This window comes from Lynx canadensis, chromosome C2 (assembly GCF_007474595.2).
Source record: "Lynx canadensis isolate LIC74 chromosome C2, mLynCan4.pri.v2, whole genome shotgun sequence".
NCBI lineage: Eukaryota > Metazoa > Chordata > Mammalia > Carnivora > Felidae > Lynx > Lynx canadensis.
In genome coordinates, this window is record NC_044311.2 from 6,634,249 (window position 1) to 6,649,646 (window position 15,398).

At 44.9% G+C, this 15,398-nt stretch overlaps 1 protein-coding gene and 1 pseudogene across 3 annotated transcripts in view; both read right to left on the bottom strand.

Annotated features, from left to right (window-relative positions):
• Positions 1-1,465: 1,465 nt before the first annotated feature.
• On the bottom strand, positions 1,466-3,813 carry LOC115524049 (annotated as a pseudogene).
• A 3,047-nt stretch (positions 3,814-6,860) lies between these two features.
• The window catches only part of SCN10A (sodium voltage-gated channel alpha subunit 10), a 94,055-nt gene continuing 85,517 nt past the window's right edge, over positions 6,861-15,398 (bottom strand). For all 3 annotated transcript variants that reach the window (XM_032594807.1, XM_032594806.1, XM_032594805.1), the window contains 2 exons: positions 11,391-11,661; positions 6,861-8,074 (listed from right to left, as the gene is read on the bottom strand). In XM_032594807.1, the coding sequence (XP_032450698.1) occupies positions 6,861-8,074; positions 11,391-11,661 (1,485 nt within the window). The remainder of the gene's footprint in view (positions 8,075-11,390; positions 11,662-15,398) is intronic.

Consider the following 15,398-nt stretch of genomic DNA (forward strand, 5'->3'; position numbering starts at 1 on the left):
TGTCTTGAAAACTTTCAAAATATTATTCTATGTGTAGTTATTTTTTTAATTTTAAAAAAAATGTTTATTTATTTTTGAGGGAGAGACAGAGCGTGAGTGGGGGGGAGGCAGAGAGAGAGAGAGAGAGAGAGAGAGAGAGAGGGAGAGAGAGAGACAGACAGAATCCAAAGCAGGCTCCAGGCTCTGAGCTGTCAGCACAGAGCCTTACGCGGGGCTCTAACTCACGAACTGCGAGATCATGACCTGAGCTGAAGTCGGGTGCTTAACTGACTGAGCCACCCAGGCACCCCTATGTCTAGTTATAATGACTATTTCTGTAAATGTTCCCTAAATACTTGGAAAAAACCATGAACTTTGCAGCTACTTGATTAATAGTTCCATGGTATATCTTTTCCCTCTTTTTATTTTTATCTTTTTGATAACCTTAGGCTTTAGTTTTGTCTTTCTATAAACATTGTTTATTGGCATTTAAAAATTCTGTGTTACAATCTTTGCTGATTTTTTGGAGCACATGGTCCATTTACATTTAATACAACTGTTGATATATTTGTTTTCAAATATACTACATTACTCTGTCTTTTCTACTTGTTCCTCTTGTTCTATGTTTCTCTTATATCTTCCTCCCTATCTTACTTTTTTGATTGTCTAATTATTTATTAGCTTATATCCCCCATCCTCATTTGGAATATACTTTGTTTCTATTCTGCTAGCAGCAATCCTAGTAATTAATTCATGAATTCTTAACTTAGCAAAGTTTAATAATAATACAAACTTTTACTAGCCTGTCACTGTTGGAAATCTTGGGATTGCTTTATTTTTTATTTTTTATTTTTTATTAAACCTCAGCCTGTGTTCAGCTCCAGGCTGAGGATGTGTCTTACTAATTTTACATCCCCAGTGCTTGGGAAAGTGACTTCACCTTTGTCTTAAGGCAAACGCTCTAGCATACCAAGGCTCTGCTTACATCTTCTCATCTGTGTTGGCTGGATGTTCTTGAATGTTCTTGGCCACGTATGTCTCTGTGTTACACAGTTTAATGGATTAAAAAGTCAAGGTAGTGTTTATAGTGGAGGCATATTTTAAGGTTTCAGATATTTATACAGTCAACACTGCTGTTCTGTTTCTTGTTTCCCTTCAGCTCTGATTTTCCATCTGCCCTGGACCTCTAAGATTCGCTTAACCTTGTAATTGGACCACCGGCTGAACTTTCAAGTAGATCTAGTGAAATTTTCAAGGACTAAGCTTGTGGGTTCTTTTTTTAAGAGAATTTAGAGTCTTTATTTATTTAAAGCCATAGATTCAGTTTAGCTTTAATCTAAACAGAAAGTGAAAGATATTTTACAAGTGGAAGAGACAGCAAGAAATAAAGCAACAGCTAATATGTCAAAGCTGGAACAAGAACAGAGGTCAAGGTGTCTGGCTATTAGCAAAAAGGCCCAAATTTTTGTTCCTCTGGAGAGTCAGCATATCAAGTTCAGAAGTTAGGCAAAAGGATTTCCAAAAGGATCCCTATATACATCAGGAGATGTGGGTTGAGAAGCCATAGAGGTTTGCGATGAACTGAATCTTTAGAGAAAGGGTTCTCAAATGCATTGTCAGCAGATTTGGTAACTGGCAGGGAATCCTGTCTGGGAACTGGCTTTGGTGGTTCTTTGGTCTTTTTCAACAGTTGATTAGCATCAAGTCATCATGGTCTGCATTCTCCTGAGGAATGCCAACTTTGCTCTTAAAATAACTGGAGAAGGCACTTGAAGTCCCAGAGGAAGTCTGCTCTCCCTTCCTTGCAGGCACAGCAGGTGGCTGCCGAAGTTGAAAGTCCTTAAACATTTCTTTCACTTCTTTGACTTCTTTATCCCCAAGTGGGTCCAAGGCAGTGAAGGCATCACTGGAGGTGTCCTTTGGAGGGCCAGTTCTGGGAGGTGGTTGAGGAGGAGTGACCAGGAGAGAGGAGAGCATAGGAGGGGACTGGGCAGACATAGTAGAAGTTGGAAAAATATTGCTCTGGAAAGGGTTCCCCAAAGGGCTTATTGATGACCAAGTATTGGGTGCCACAGAGGCTGATGGGCCCCAAACAACAGGGCCTGGAGGGGGAGTTAAAGCTGCAAAGATGAAGGCTACTTCCAACTTGGAACAGCTGGGCTTTTGGTAAAAACAACTGGCTGACTGAATCCTGAAGGCTGACCACTCATCGTGGCTCCCGGTACCACTGACACGGACTAATTGAAGACTAAAGATGTTGGATTCCATGGTCCTGCCTGGGGCAGGGGGGGGAGGTGCTAACTGGTATACCACCTAAACCCGCAAGGGGTCCCACTGGGGTAGAAGCATTTGTTTTAAAGAGATCCAGAGGGTTGGTCTGTAGGGTTGCAGATTGTCCTGTAGGTGATGTCTGGCTGGGAAGTTCTGAGATGGGAGGGGTAAAGATGTCTGATGCAAGCAAGTCTTTTGCTGGAGACTTAGCAGTCCTTCTGCCTCGTCCTGGTTTGGTACTTTGTGGAAGTGGGATAATGGCTATAGGGTCATGTGGTGAGGACTGGACAGAGCTTTCCAAGTCCTGCTTTACGCCATTCGGTATGGACAGTCCTTTGGGAGGGCTTCCCACAAAAGGCTTCGGGGAGGATTTGACATGGAAGCCGTTCTGTTCTCTTTCAGATACCCCATTTTGAGTTCTCGCTGCTGGCTGTGTTTGTGTACTTGAAAAGGGCCACGGGCCTGCCTGAGCTTCCTGTTTGCCAGTCAGGTTAGAGATTTGGTCAAACTGCTGACCAAAGTAGTTAACATCCCCATTCAGGGGTCTGTTACTCAGTGGAGTAGACAAACTACTCAAATTCTCTTTCTTCTGATCCGAAGATTTGAGAGAATCGAACGAAGAGGGTGTCGATTGGTCTGGCTGTGCAAAAGGATCGTCACGGAAAGGATCAGGATTCGGGGTGGGAAAGAAGTTGAGATTGGCAGAAAAGGCATTTTCAGGCAAGAAAGCTGCCTGAGGCTTTGGTCGAGGAAGAGAGCAGGAGGTAATGCCATTTGTTAAGAATGGATTTTCTCTTAAAGAATTCTGCTTGGTGTGGATTTCAGAGTTTAGATCCACTAACAGGATATCTTTGTTTTCTGCTGGACTGTTTAGGTCAGGAGGTGTAGACATGTCCCCAACCAAACAAATCCATCTGGTCAACACCCAATTTTAGTTTGTTAGCTTGGTCATCAAGGGTCAGTAGGGTCTCACTCCTGTTCTCTAGTGCCTTGTTGGCTTCTTCCATCTTTTTCTTTTCTTCTTCCTTTTTCTTTACATTGTAGATAACTTGAAAGAGGTCTTTAAGATCAACAACTAATGGCTCAGCCTGTTGTCCTGTTTTTATGACAAAAAAACTGATGCTGGCCTTCTCCTCCACACACATAACCAAACGCCTGGTTGTCTGTCACATCACGGGCAACAAAAGAAATTTTATTTACTGGGTGTTCATGCTCTATTACCCCAGTTGTTCTCATCAATTATTTTTATCCCAGAAAGGGAAATGTTGACCCAGATCCTTTGTTTGTGTTGTCCTTGAGACCAACCAGCTGCCGCCATTCCCTTTAGTTTCATCATAGAATCTTGGCTCATTTTATCCCCTCTTGCACTGGGCACATCATCAGTGCCAATCAGCTTGGCCTTGTATTTTACACCATCACCTTTGAATCTGGCCAAAGGATGCTCATCTGTCTTCTCAGAGCCTTTTTTTTCCTTCTTCAATGGTGCTTTTGGTGCAGCCTGTTGGTCAGGCTGACCATTAGTTGTGCTCGTTTCTACTTCGTTAGACATGGCAAGAAGGCAGACAGCCACCTCCAGCACCAGCAGACGCTTAGTGACACCAGGCAATCCCCGAAGTCTCAGATGAACATAACCTGCTACAGATACCTATCTGTCCCTGAAGACAGTAGGTAAGACCTCTTCCTGAAGCCTCCCCACGTCCCCTCCAGTTCAGCTTAAAATAATCTGGGTAAAAGAGTTCGTTGGCCATCTTTGGAGCCTAATATTGTACTTTTCTGCAAGGTATTATTTCTTTCTCCCAAGGTCTAAAGAGCAAACCCCTCATTGCAGGCTTTCCGAATGTCCAGTCTACCATTTGACAAGCAGTAGACGGAAGAAGTCTTGCTTCTAGACTCAGGTCCCCGGCCAGCTAGCGCCTCCGCGAAGCGAGCATGACTCCCGGGTGCCGAGCCTCCAGGCTGCCACAGAGCTGACATGGTGGGCCGTGCTTAAATAGCCGCCGGCCCGGGAACCTGGGGAGCCGTGCGGCCACTCCTGGTGAGATATGGTTCTAATCAGTAAGCTTGTGTTTTTAGTGAATAGATTTCTGAAAACTCTGTGCAATGCAAGCTGTGTATATTGAATTACTCTTCCAGTGGTTCCCATAAAAATTTGGGAAATGCATCTGTATAGAAAAAAGGTGGGGTGTGTTAGTTTGCTAGGGCTGCTGTAACAAAGTACCACAAACTAGGTGGCTTAAGATAACAGGCACGTATTCTCTCCCAGTTCTGGAGGCCAGAATATTGACCGGTCTATGCTGTCTCTAGAAGGTTCTAGAGAAGAATCCTTCTTTGTCCTTTCCTAGTTTTTGGTGGTTTCCAGCAATACTTGGCATTCCTTGGCTTGCAGCCACATCACTCTAATTTCTGCCTCTGTCTTCACAAAGCTTCTGTGTGTGTGTGTGTGTGTGTGTGTGTTTTCACATGCATTCTCCTCTCTGTGTGTCTATGTTCAAATTTCCCTCACGTTTTAGAGATACTCATCACTGGATTAGGGCCCACTTAAATCCACTATTATTGCATCTACAAAGACTCTATTTCCAAATAAGGTCACATTTGCAGGTACCATGGCTTAGAACTTCAACATATCTTTTTCAGGGGTAGGGGGGGAACAACTCAAGTCACAACCTGGGGCAAAAAATGGATCAGGAATATCTTTGAGAATAATATCATCTACTTAATAAAACTAGTCTGATGATTGGGTACATTTCGTTCTTCCACATAACATATAAAAACAAGCCATTCCCCAAGTTCTCTGTCCATCCAGCTGTCTTAGATGGCATTTAATTAAATTCATGGGATTTAGATGTTGAAGAAGTGGCACCATCAACATCTGTGCTCCCTGGTTCAGAGAAACCAGGGAGGAAGGGCCATTTTGTTGAACTCATCCTTAAGATACAAATCACGCATCCAGAGAACATCTGATTTGTCCTGGGATAGCCCATGCCCTCAGTTATTCCATCATCACCATATTAACCTCCATCTGTGGGTGCTGACAAACCCCCAACAAGCATCTTGAAAGCCACTTTGGCCTCTGATGGGCCAACAGTGACAGAGAAAGGAGATCAAGGTTTCAGAAAATCTGTATCCATGAGGCATGTATGGCGGACTAGTCTCTAGGCTTTGTAATTGTATAAATGGGAAGTCTTAAGATGTGATTAAATATATATATCAGCAAATTTACCTGTTCCTTGTTATTGTGGCAGGAAATGTCCCAAGGGCTAATAGAAGATCGTGGCTGTCATTAAGATCCTTTATACCCTATGTTGTCACATGAACTCTTTGCTCTCCTTCATCTTAAGACCTGCCACATTCTTTGGGCTGAATATTATCTTCTGGCAACCCTTTCTTCACTCACTGCTTAAGTCCAATGAATTGTTTGGGGCTTAGTTCCCATTATCGCTTGTATTTAGAGCATGCCTGTCATAGAATAGTTACTTAATCACATTTGTAGGATGAATTTAAGAAAATATTGACCATACCTTTTATCTCTCAGTTCATCTTTTTCAAAATGTCCCTTTTCTTTTGATTATACTAATAATGGAAACTTGGCCCAAGGGAAATGTGAAAACTTTCCTTCTTAAGGTCTGCTTACGAGATGTGAAACTGGTTCTGGAATGTATCCAAAAGCTGCCTCTTTAGCCACACAGCAGGAAAGTCTGACCATTGGCAGCTTCAGGAGAGAGTGTTTTCCTCATCTAAATTGGAACAGAGCGCGACTGAGTTCTATAACAGGAAATGTAAGGGCTATAGAGAGTGTCCATTTTGTCTCCTGCCTCCCACCAATATTACAAGAGGAGAAACTGAGGTTCAGAGGGGAAAGAGTGTGGTGCAGGTGGCATGGCAGTTGGTGGAGTACTTAGGATTAGAACAAACTTTCAGGACAGTGCTACTTCCTGCCCCATCCAGACTCAAGCTCAAACTGCAAAATAATATCAGGAAACCTGAAAGTGAAGAGGTGATTTATGACAAATGTCAGTATCATACAATTTTTTAAAATGATGCTTTAAGATATAACATTGGCCTTGATATACCTTTAAAAATATTAATTTTAATGGATATCTCAAAGGCCTTTCGTGACATAGATCACAGATGTTACCCTGGGCAGGAACAATTGTCTGGCAACTCTCAACATGCAGTCATGCAGAATCCTAAATAAGATTGCCAATCCCTATGTGGTGTTTCACAGAGGACTACCTTGGACCTTCAGCAACATCCTTGCCATAGATCTTTGGAAGTTCTGGTCCTGAGCAGTTTGTCACAGTAGACGTAAGCTCTGGACACAATGAAAATAAGAGGACCAGGGACATTTTCTGGAAAGTAAGAGAATACATCATCTGACACTGAAATTCAAAAGGGTAGTCACAGTGGAGATGCTCTAGGCTTCTGACTCCTGTGGGCATATGAAGGCTTCTGCAAAGGTGGGCGCCAATTGCGTTCTCTTCCCGGTTCTGACACTGACCGGTGGCATGCATTGATGAGGGGGTAGCTGGGTGCCACCTGTAGTGGGAAAGAGTTATCACAGAGCAGAAGGTCACATCAGAACTGGTTATGTCCATGCTAGAGTGTCCTCTCTAGGGCCCAGGTGCAGTTGCTTTCTTACTGGTAGCTTCATCTTCATTCTGCATTGAGCTGGATGTGCTCATGTTGACTTGATCACTAAGGCCTCTAGTGACACTGTCATAGGATGGTGGGAAAGATACAGCAGACACACTTTCCGATTTGTCTGGGAGGGCACAGTTTTCATTTGCCATGAATCCAACAAAGGCTTCATCTGGGGGTGACACAGCCTCCTCCTCAGCCCTGGGCACACCTGGAGGGCTGGAGATTGTCTTGGAGCGGTGCAGCACATAGCTCCGATAGGCCTTTTGAATGACAGTAGCCGAAATGTCTTCTTGCTTCCACCGGAGGGTGGTTGCTATTGGTTCATAAGATGCTTTTGAAACATTAGTTGCCATAAACTTCTCTTCAATGTTTGCCTTCAGAGAATCCAACTCCCCAGATTCTCCCAGAACATTCTTAGTGAAGGCAAAAAGAATGTCCAAACAGTGGATCTTATCTCCAGGGACCAAGGGCAGGTCCATCTGGATTAATATATTCTGATTGGGTTTTGGGATTCGCAGGGGGCCAGAGAGGGTGTCTGCAAAGTCCGAGAGGGCAGAAAAGGTAATAAACTGAGTGGCTTCCGGGTCAAACTTCTCCCAGGTCTCATAAAACATGTCAAAGTCATCCTCACTCAGAGGTTCACTGCTCTCCTGTGTGGCCACATTGAAGTTCTCCAGAATCACTGCGATGTACATGTTGACCACGATGAGGAAGGAGATGATGATGTAGGTGGTGAAGAAGAGGATGCCCACGGCCGGGCTCCCACAGTTCCCCCGGGAGCCGTTGCTGTTGGGCAGATTGGGGTCGCAGTAGGGGGGCCCTGTGTTGAGGATGGGGCTGAGGAGGCCGTCCCAGCCGGCCGACGTGGTGATCTGGAAGAGGCACAGCATGCTGTTGGCGAAGGTCTGGAAGTTGAACATGTCGTCGATGCCGGCCTCCCACCTTACATGGGGGAAGCTGGCCATGCCGAAGATGGAGTAGATGAACATGACGAGGAAGAGCAGCAGCCCTATGTTGAAGAGGGCAGGCAGGGACATCATGAGGGCAAAGAGCAGCGTGCGGATCCCCTTGGCCGCTCGGATCAGCCTGAGGATGCGGCCGATTCGGGCCAGGCGGATGACTCGGAATAGTGTTGGGGAGAAGTAATTTTCGAGTGATGTCAGAATCGCAGAAAACACCAGGCCTTTAGAAGAGAGGAAAATGATCTAATTAGTACTTACAAGCATGAGCCTTGACAAAGCTGGCCGCGGTCACACTCTCCCGTCTCTGCTCTGTATGGACCTCCATGTGAGGATCTGTAATCAAGTACTCTGGGCCCTCTGAGCATTGCATGGTGATTGGCATAATGTAGGGGCTCCGTACATGCTCACTGCATAAATCGTTTGTCTCTGAAGTAAGTCCCATCCTTCCCACCATGTTCTTATCTTTCTTTCCTTCCATCTGGAATGTCTTCCTCTTAGTCAACCTCCATGGTCAAAGCCCTACCTTCTGAAGCCTAGCTGGAAGTGATGGCACCATATTCCACATACACACAGTCCTTGTCCATTTCTGTCTATGACACAGGTCCTACTCTTCCTTGAGAATTCAGCCTTGGGACATGCCTTTTCCTCCACCCTTGTCCTGTGCTCTGTGAAGGTTAGGGTCCCTTGTGATTCATTTCCCCATCTCCTACTGGGAAGATTGACTTAGTTCCTGGCACATGGTCCTGTGGATAATTGTACAGAGCCTGGTGTTAATTACAAGGGGGGCCTGAGGAGTCGGACAACTTGCTGACAGCTAAAGCAGAATGGCTTTGAATGGCCAGCTGTCTACATAATGGCTTGTATTTGTTTCTTTCATTTCCAGCTGTGTTTGAACTCTATGTTAGGGCCTGCAGATAGGCTTGTTTAGGGTCAGTTACAGCCCTCCCACCCCCAACTACAAACAAAGTTGGAAAGATGAAGAATGTATATGTCTCCCTATATGATATCTAATTTGAAGATTTGTGGGACACAGGGCCCACCAAAGATTAGGCGAGGCCTTTAGGTCAGACAGGGTTCGAAACCTCTTAGGACAAATGGTGAGGAGTGTGGTGGCCAGCTCTCTCTCTCTTTGCCAGGGTTCCCTTGACCTTCGTCTCCTACTTGCCTTTTTTCATATGAATATGGGTGGTCACAGTATTGTGTTGGAAGGAGGAAGGAAATGGGAAGAGATTCAAGAAGCAATTATAATATTATATTATAAAATCTTTATGAAAGCCCCTCTCTTAAAGTCAATTTAACTGGGATATTTTTCTACAGTGTGGGGTACATTATGTTTCTATATAATCTACTAAGATTCTGCCAGCCAACCAGTTTACATGTACTTCAAGGGATAATGAGTCTTCATACTTGTAGCAATTAGGTACTCAATACATGTCTTGCTGGTGGGAAGGAAGAAAGGGAGAGAGGGAGGGCAGGGGGGTGAAGGAGGTGGGTTCTTTCACTAGTTTTCTAGCTGCCTCTATGACTTATTTCTAACCAGTGGATGGTGTTGCTGTGTGGGTCATAGGAACTAGCAGTTAAGGTGTCCCCATCATAGATTGGAGTACTTTGAGTATATTTATTTCTATAGAATTGATATGGGAACCCACATAAGCAAGCTCTTTTCTCTATTATAAAATCAAAATGGCCTTTAAAATCTCTCACTTTGGGAAAGCAAACAAACAAAACAAACCTCCCACAAAAACCACCAGCAGCAGGAAAACAAAGCAAAACACAAAAATAAATGTAAACTCACCAACAAATAAACACAACCCAAGGCTGTGTTTCAGCACCTGGGTGGGGAGATTGATTAAATGCTGCCAAGTTGTATTTAGATGCTGTTAGCTTTTGATGGTAAATCAACGGAAAATGAAATCCACAGCTATGCCCTGACATGAAAAGTAAGCAAGTTATGATATAACAGGTCAGGATATATTTATAATGCAAAGTAAAGCTGGTGCGTGGGATTTGGCCTTTGTAGAGCCAAACTTTGCCTTAAACCACAAGCAGGCCAGGAACACTCTCTCGGTTATTGTTGGAAAGCAGCTAGTTCATTAGAAGAACATTAGCCTGGTCTGGGGCTCTTGGGTGGCTCAGTCGGTTAAGTGACTGACTTCGACTCAGGTCATGATCTCGTGGTTCGTAGGTTCCTTTGGCTCTGTGCTGACAGCTCAGAGCCTGGATCCTGCTTCAGATTCTGTGTCTCCTTCTCTCTCTGCCCCTCCCCCACTTGTGCTCTGTCTCTCAAAAATAAATAAACATTAAAAAAAAAAAAAGAAGAAGAAGAACATTAGCCTGGACTAAATTCAGCTCTGCCCTTTACAAACTGTGTGACCTTGTATCACTTTCTTAATCTGTGAGGCTCAATTTTAAATTCCAAGATGAGGATAAGAACACTCCAGAGAGCTATTGTGAAGATCCAAGGAATGCATCCCAGTCCTCAGATGTCAGCAAGTACCCAGCTATGGTGGCTCCATTCCCCACTTTAGCTTCTGACTTTATTAATTTTCTCTGAACACTCATTGGTCCCCCAAAACTGGGCCTATCATTCAACACCCACACTAGGCCCTAAGAGCATTGATCTCTTGGCATTGATCCTTTGATTTTTCTATCACTCACATTCCCTAAGTGGACAGTTTTATAGAGATTTAATTCTAGATCCTTGACTTAAGAATCTCCTTTGTACAGGCAGTTTCTACACTATACAGTAGCACTGAATAAATCTTTCCTGATTTTTAAATTATTAGGGTTGGACAATCATTGTTTAAATTTTTTTTTTTTTTACATTTATTTATTTTTGAGAGACAGAGAGAGACAGAGCACAAGTCGGGGAAGGGCCGAGAGAGAGGGAGACACAGAATCTGAAGCAGGCTCCAGGCTCTGAGCCATCAGCACAGAGCCCAATGTGGGGCTTGAACTCATGAACTGTGAGATCATGACCTGAGCCAAAGTCAGACGCTCAACCGACTGAGCCACCAGACGTCCCTGGACAATCACTGTTTTATAAGAAATTTCATTTTGAAATAAAGCTCTCATATAACTTAAAAAAAAAAATCTCCTTTGAACACTCTTAGTATTTCCTACTCTTCTGGCAACCACCTCCTTTTCCAGAAAGTATTTTATGACTCACCTCACATCACACCACCCATTCTTCACTTTGAAGGCCATCAAGATAAGGGAAACTCCATCATCTTATTTTCTCTGGAGGAGTGAGTATCCCTAACAGCCCCCAAAGCTCAGCCAATGGGCTATGCACACAGTAGATGCCTAAAAACCCTTCATGACTGCATGGAGAAGGCCGATGGAAACTCTCCATTTCACCGAGAGGCCCAGAGGCATTTTAAACCTGCTGCTCTTGGAAAGCAGCAAATACTGGGCTCCTCTAATACGTAATAGGTATTGGACAAATGTGTTGGTTGCCCTCTTGGTTTTGAAAACAACAACCCAAACAACCCCAAGCAGAGGCTGGGCTTCCCCGCCAGCTGTGAGCCCACTTACTCCCAATGGAGAGGACCACGACAATGAAGTCAAACACATTCCAGCCATTGGTGAAGTAGTAATGCCGTAAGGCGAACACCTTCATGACACACTCTCCCGTGAAGACAGCCACAAAGAACTGGTTGACTTTGTTGAGGATTTTTGTCTTTTCTTCACTCTGGTCATCAGTCTCCACCATCATGGTGATCATATTGAGGCAGATGAGGACCATGATGACGATGTCAAAAGCTTGTCTGGTCACAACGTCAAAGACAAAGCCCTGGTACTTGTTCTGAGAAAACAAGAGATGGTATATCAGGGCCTTACTGGCCAACATACACAACGCATCTAGAGAGGCTGTGTTCTCCACAGATGGCTTTCTAAAGCCTGTCTCTCTTGTCTTGCTCACACTCCACATCCAGAGAGAAGCCAAGTCCTGTCCTTACTCCTTCCAAAATCTTATCCTTAGTTGACTCTACCTCAATGCCTCGATTCAAATCCTTGTTATCTTTCTCACCCCTTTGAAGTCATCAGGCACTTTGTCCTTGCTGGTGCTCCATTTGCAAAGTCTTTCCCATCCCTTCTCTTGGCTGTCTAAATCCAAATAGTCTGGAGTGATCCATTTTTCTTAAGCCCCACTTCCTCCAGGGAGATCTCCCTAATCACACGATACCACATTGCTCAGTTCCTCTTTCCTCCCGCAGCCTTTGTAGTCAGTCTTGAGTTCTATCATTTCATGTGTGCTTCTCTTCTCTGCTGGATAGTGAACTCTTTGAGGAAGGGGCCATGTCTCATTTAACATTGTGTTCCCATAGTGCCTGCATAGCATGAGTTCAAGAACTGCAAACTCAGAGCCCCTAGGTGGCACAATCAATCGAGCGTCCAACTCTTGATTTCAGCTCAGGTCATGATCTCAGGGTTTGTGGGGTCAAGCACTACATTGGGTTCCACACTATTAGTGCAGAGCTTGCTTGGGATTCTCTCTCCCTCCCTCTCTCTCTGCCCCTCCCTTGCTCATGCGGCACTCTCTCTCTTGCTCTCTCTCACAAAAACAAACAAACAAAGAACTGCAAACTCAGTGGCTGCTATTCTCCCCCACCCCAGGTACCCCAGGTCAAAGGGACAGGCTTGGGGTCCTTCTCTTTTCCCACTGTATCTTCTGGAACTTTGCTCCTCCTGCAGCTTGCAAAACCCTTCCTCCTCTGAAGCTTGTGTCATTTATGTAGCCCACCTTTACCTCTTCTTCACTGCTGACACTTGCCAACCTCCTGGTCCTTTTGGCTTCATTACTGAGGAGTGAGGCTTTTGGCCAGATATGGCCTCTCTTGGCTACTACCTCTTGGTTCCTTAGCTAAATCTCTAACAACCCAGCTGTTCCTAGCTTAAAGAAAAATCTTCCTGAACCTTACAACCTACCACCCTCCTCCTCCCCTCCACTCTTACAGTAAATTCTTAAAGGCATGTTGTGCAATCACTGTTTCCCACTCACTCCAACATAGCTTTTGTCCCTATCCCGCCACTGAGATGGTTCTCATTCAGATCACCGATGACCTCCATAATGTAAGTCCATGGACACCTGTTCAGCATTGCTTGCCACACATGCCACGTTGAAACTATCCTTTCTTGGCTTCCATCATGCCTTACTTTCCTGGTTCTTTTCTTGCCTTTCTGGCTGCTCTGTTTTGAGTCTTCTTTATGCAACCCATAGATGTTAGAGCACCTCAAGGCTCAGTCTAGGCAGGACTCTTCACCCTATTCTTTCTCTCTTAGCAATCTCTCCAGCCTGTGAATTAGTAAGTACCTGACATGAAATAGATCCTCAATAAATAGATGAACGAATGGATGACAGAACGGACAGCTCTGAATTACCCATACCTCAAATAAAATTAGAAGGCCAATCTATTGTGTATAATAGGCACTTACTGAATGTGTACTATGTTTGGGGCTCTGCATGAGTGGAGGCAGAGAGGACCCTGTCATGAGTCTCACTAGGGGGCTCACAGAAGCTGCAAAGCAGACAGAGAGGAGAAGGGCTGTGACAGAGGCTGGATCTTGTTTTCTGCTTCCTGGTGGGGAGGGGTTGCTACTCTGTGGGGTTGGAGTAAAGGATCAGACCCAAATGGGCCTGGATCTTGGCATAACTGCTGGTCCGTGTCTCTTCTGGAGTGGGAGGGGGATTGCAGAGCCACGAATAACTTCCATTTCATCACTGAAAATGGCAAGAAAAATAAAGGCCTAATTATGACCACACAACTTGTAATTGAACAGAGCAGGTGACAGCATTCCTGAGATGTGGGCATTGAGTTTGCCCCAGATATTTGTATGCTGGAGAATGGAGTGGCTTGCTGCTCTTGGCTTAGCCTGTGGGCAGGGATCACTTCTCTGCAACCCTCAGTGCTCTCAGAGATGATGAAGTGGGTGACTGATGATGTGATATTCTAGAGCCTATTATTTTCCTATAAAGGGGAGTATGTGAAACCTGCTTTTAGTAATTTCTATAGCAGGGGATGTTACAGAATGAGATTTCCCAGTCTTGTGGAAGTCTTAGTCTTTGCTATGGATGAAGCATAAAATTTAGAACTTGAGCTTTGCCAGTAGTGTGGAGGTGTGTGTGTGTGTGTGTGTGTGTGTGTGTGTGTCTGTGTGTGTGTGTGTGCGCGCGCGCACGCACACACGCGTGCGTGTCCCAGGTTGACCCTGCTGTGAAATGGCACCCATGCACCTATGGGGCAGAACTACTGTGTCAATGCTCAGCTTTTATCTGACCAGTCAACATATTGGGACTACTAAGGGAAGAAGGTGAGCATTCCAGTGCTAATAATCTAGTGAAAAGAGAGCTGGATCTGGGAAGGTGAGTCTTAGGTGGGAGTGGGAATTTCTCTTTTGGCTTGGGTCTGGCCTTTGAGGAGGGCAGATGATCAGGCTTGTCCCACTGGGTGGTGAATACCAAGATGTTGCCTGCCATATGGATGCCAGCCAGGAGAGGGGGCAGGGGAAGGCTTTGGGCCCTGGAGAGCAGCCATATGCAGTTGTTGCTTGGGCCCCTGCTCTGCTAGCTTCCCCTTTGGGACCTCTAAGACTTCAAAGTCTTAATTAAATGTTCAGGTCTTGCCTCAGCTATGATAAGGGGAACAAAGGGAAAATTATGTTGGCTGTGTTTGGAACAGAGTATTAAGGAGAGAGCCGTGTTCCTCCACTAAAGCTAGGACAGTGTTGATAGTTAATTAGTAATACACCCCCTTCCCATCCAAAGGGATGATGAATCTCAGGAATACAGCTGGGCTGTGATGTCTCACTTTCCTTATCCATGTGAGGGCTTCCCTGAGTGCCAACCTTGGAGGGTCTTGGTTATGGCTTAAGCGGGAGAAATGATGATTTCATTGTAAGTCTTCCTGCCCAACCATTGTCTTCCACTCTTAATGTAGTGCCTGGAATTTCAACATTAGGTTCCTGCTTTTGTATTAAGATAGTGTCCTCTCCAGGGCCCTTTTCTGAAATTCAGTTAATCCTATATCAGGGAAATTGTCCTCCTTGACAGGAGGAAGGTATGGTGGCCTGTGGGGTTGGTTGATAAAAGGGGAGAAGCTGAGATGCTATGGAGAGATTGAGCAGTGTATAGGGCAAGGTACCAACATGATTCGCCAAGGGATGTCCCTAGCACAGATTCCTTAGCGTCTAGTTCAATTGTGGACTCAGCATTGGTCTAGCCACCAGTGATGGCCAGCAGGGACTCAGCTGCTTTATTATCTGTAAGTCTCAGGATCCTTCTCCCCTGACTTGATGCTGATTGGCTGGGCTCAGTCATTTACCTACATCTTTTAATTCTGAGCCCCTTCCTGCCCATTAACCTGGCCGACAGAGGGATACTCCCTGAGCCTTAAGGACTTTCCCTTAGGTTCATTCCACCCCAGTTATCTTGATCCTTATGGGGATTTGGAAGGAAATCCCTGCCTCTACAGAGGTCTGAACATCCTATCACCCCTCATTGTAACACTTCTTTTTATTTTTTATTTTATTTGAGAGAGAGCA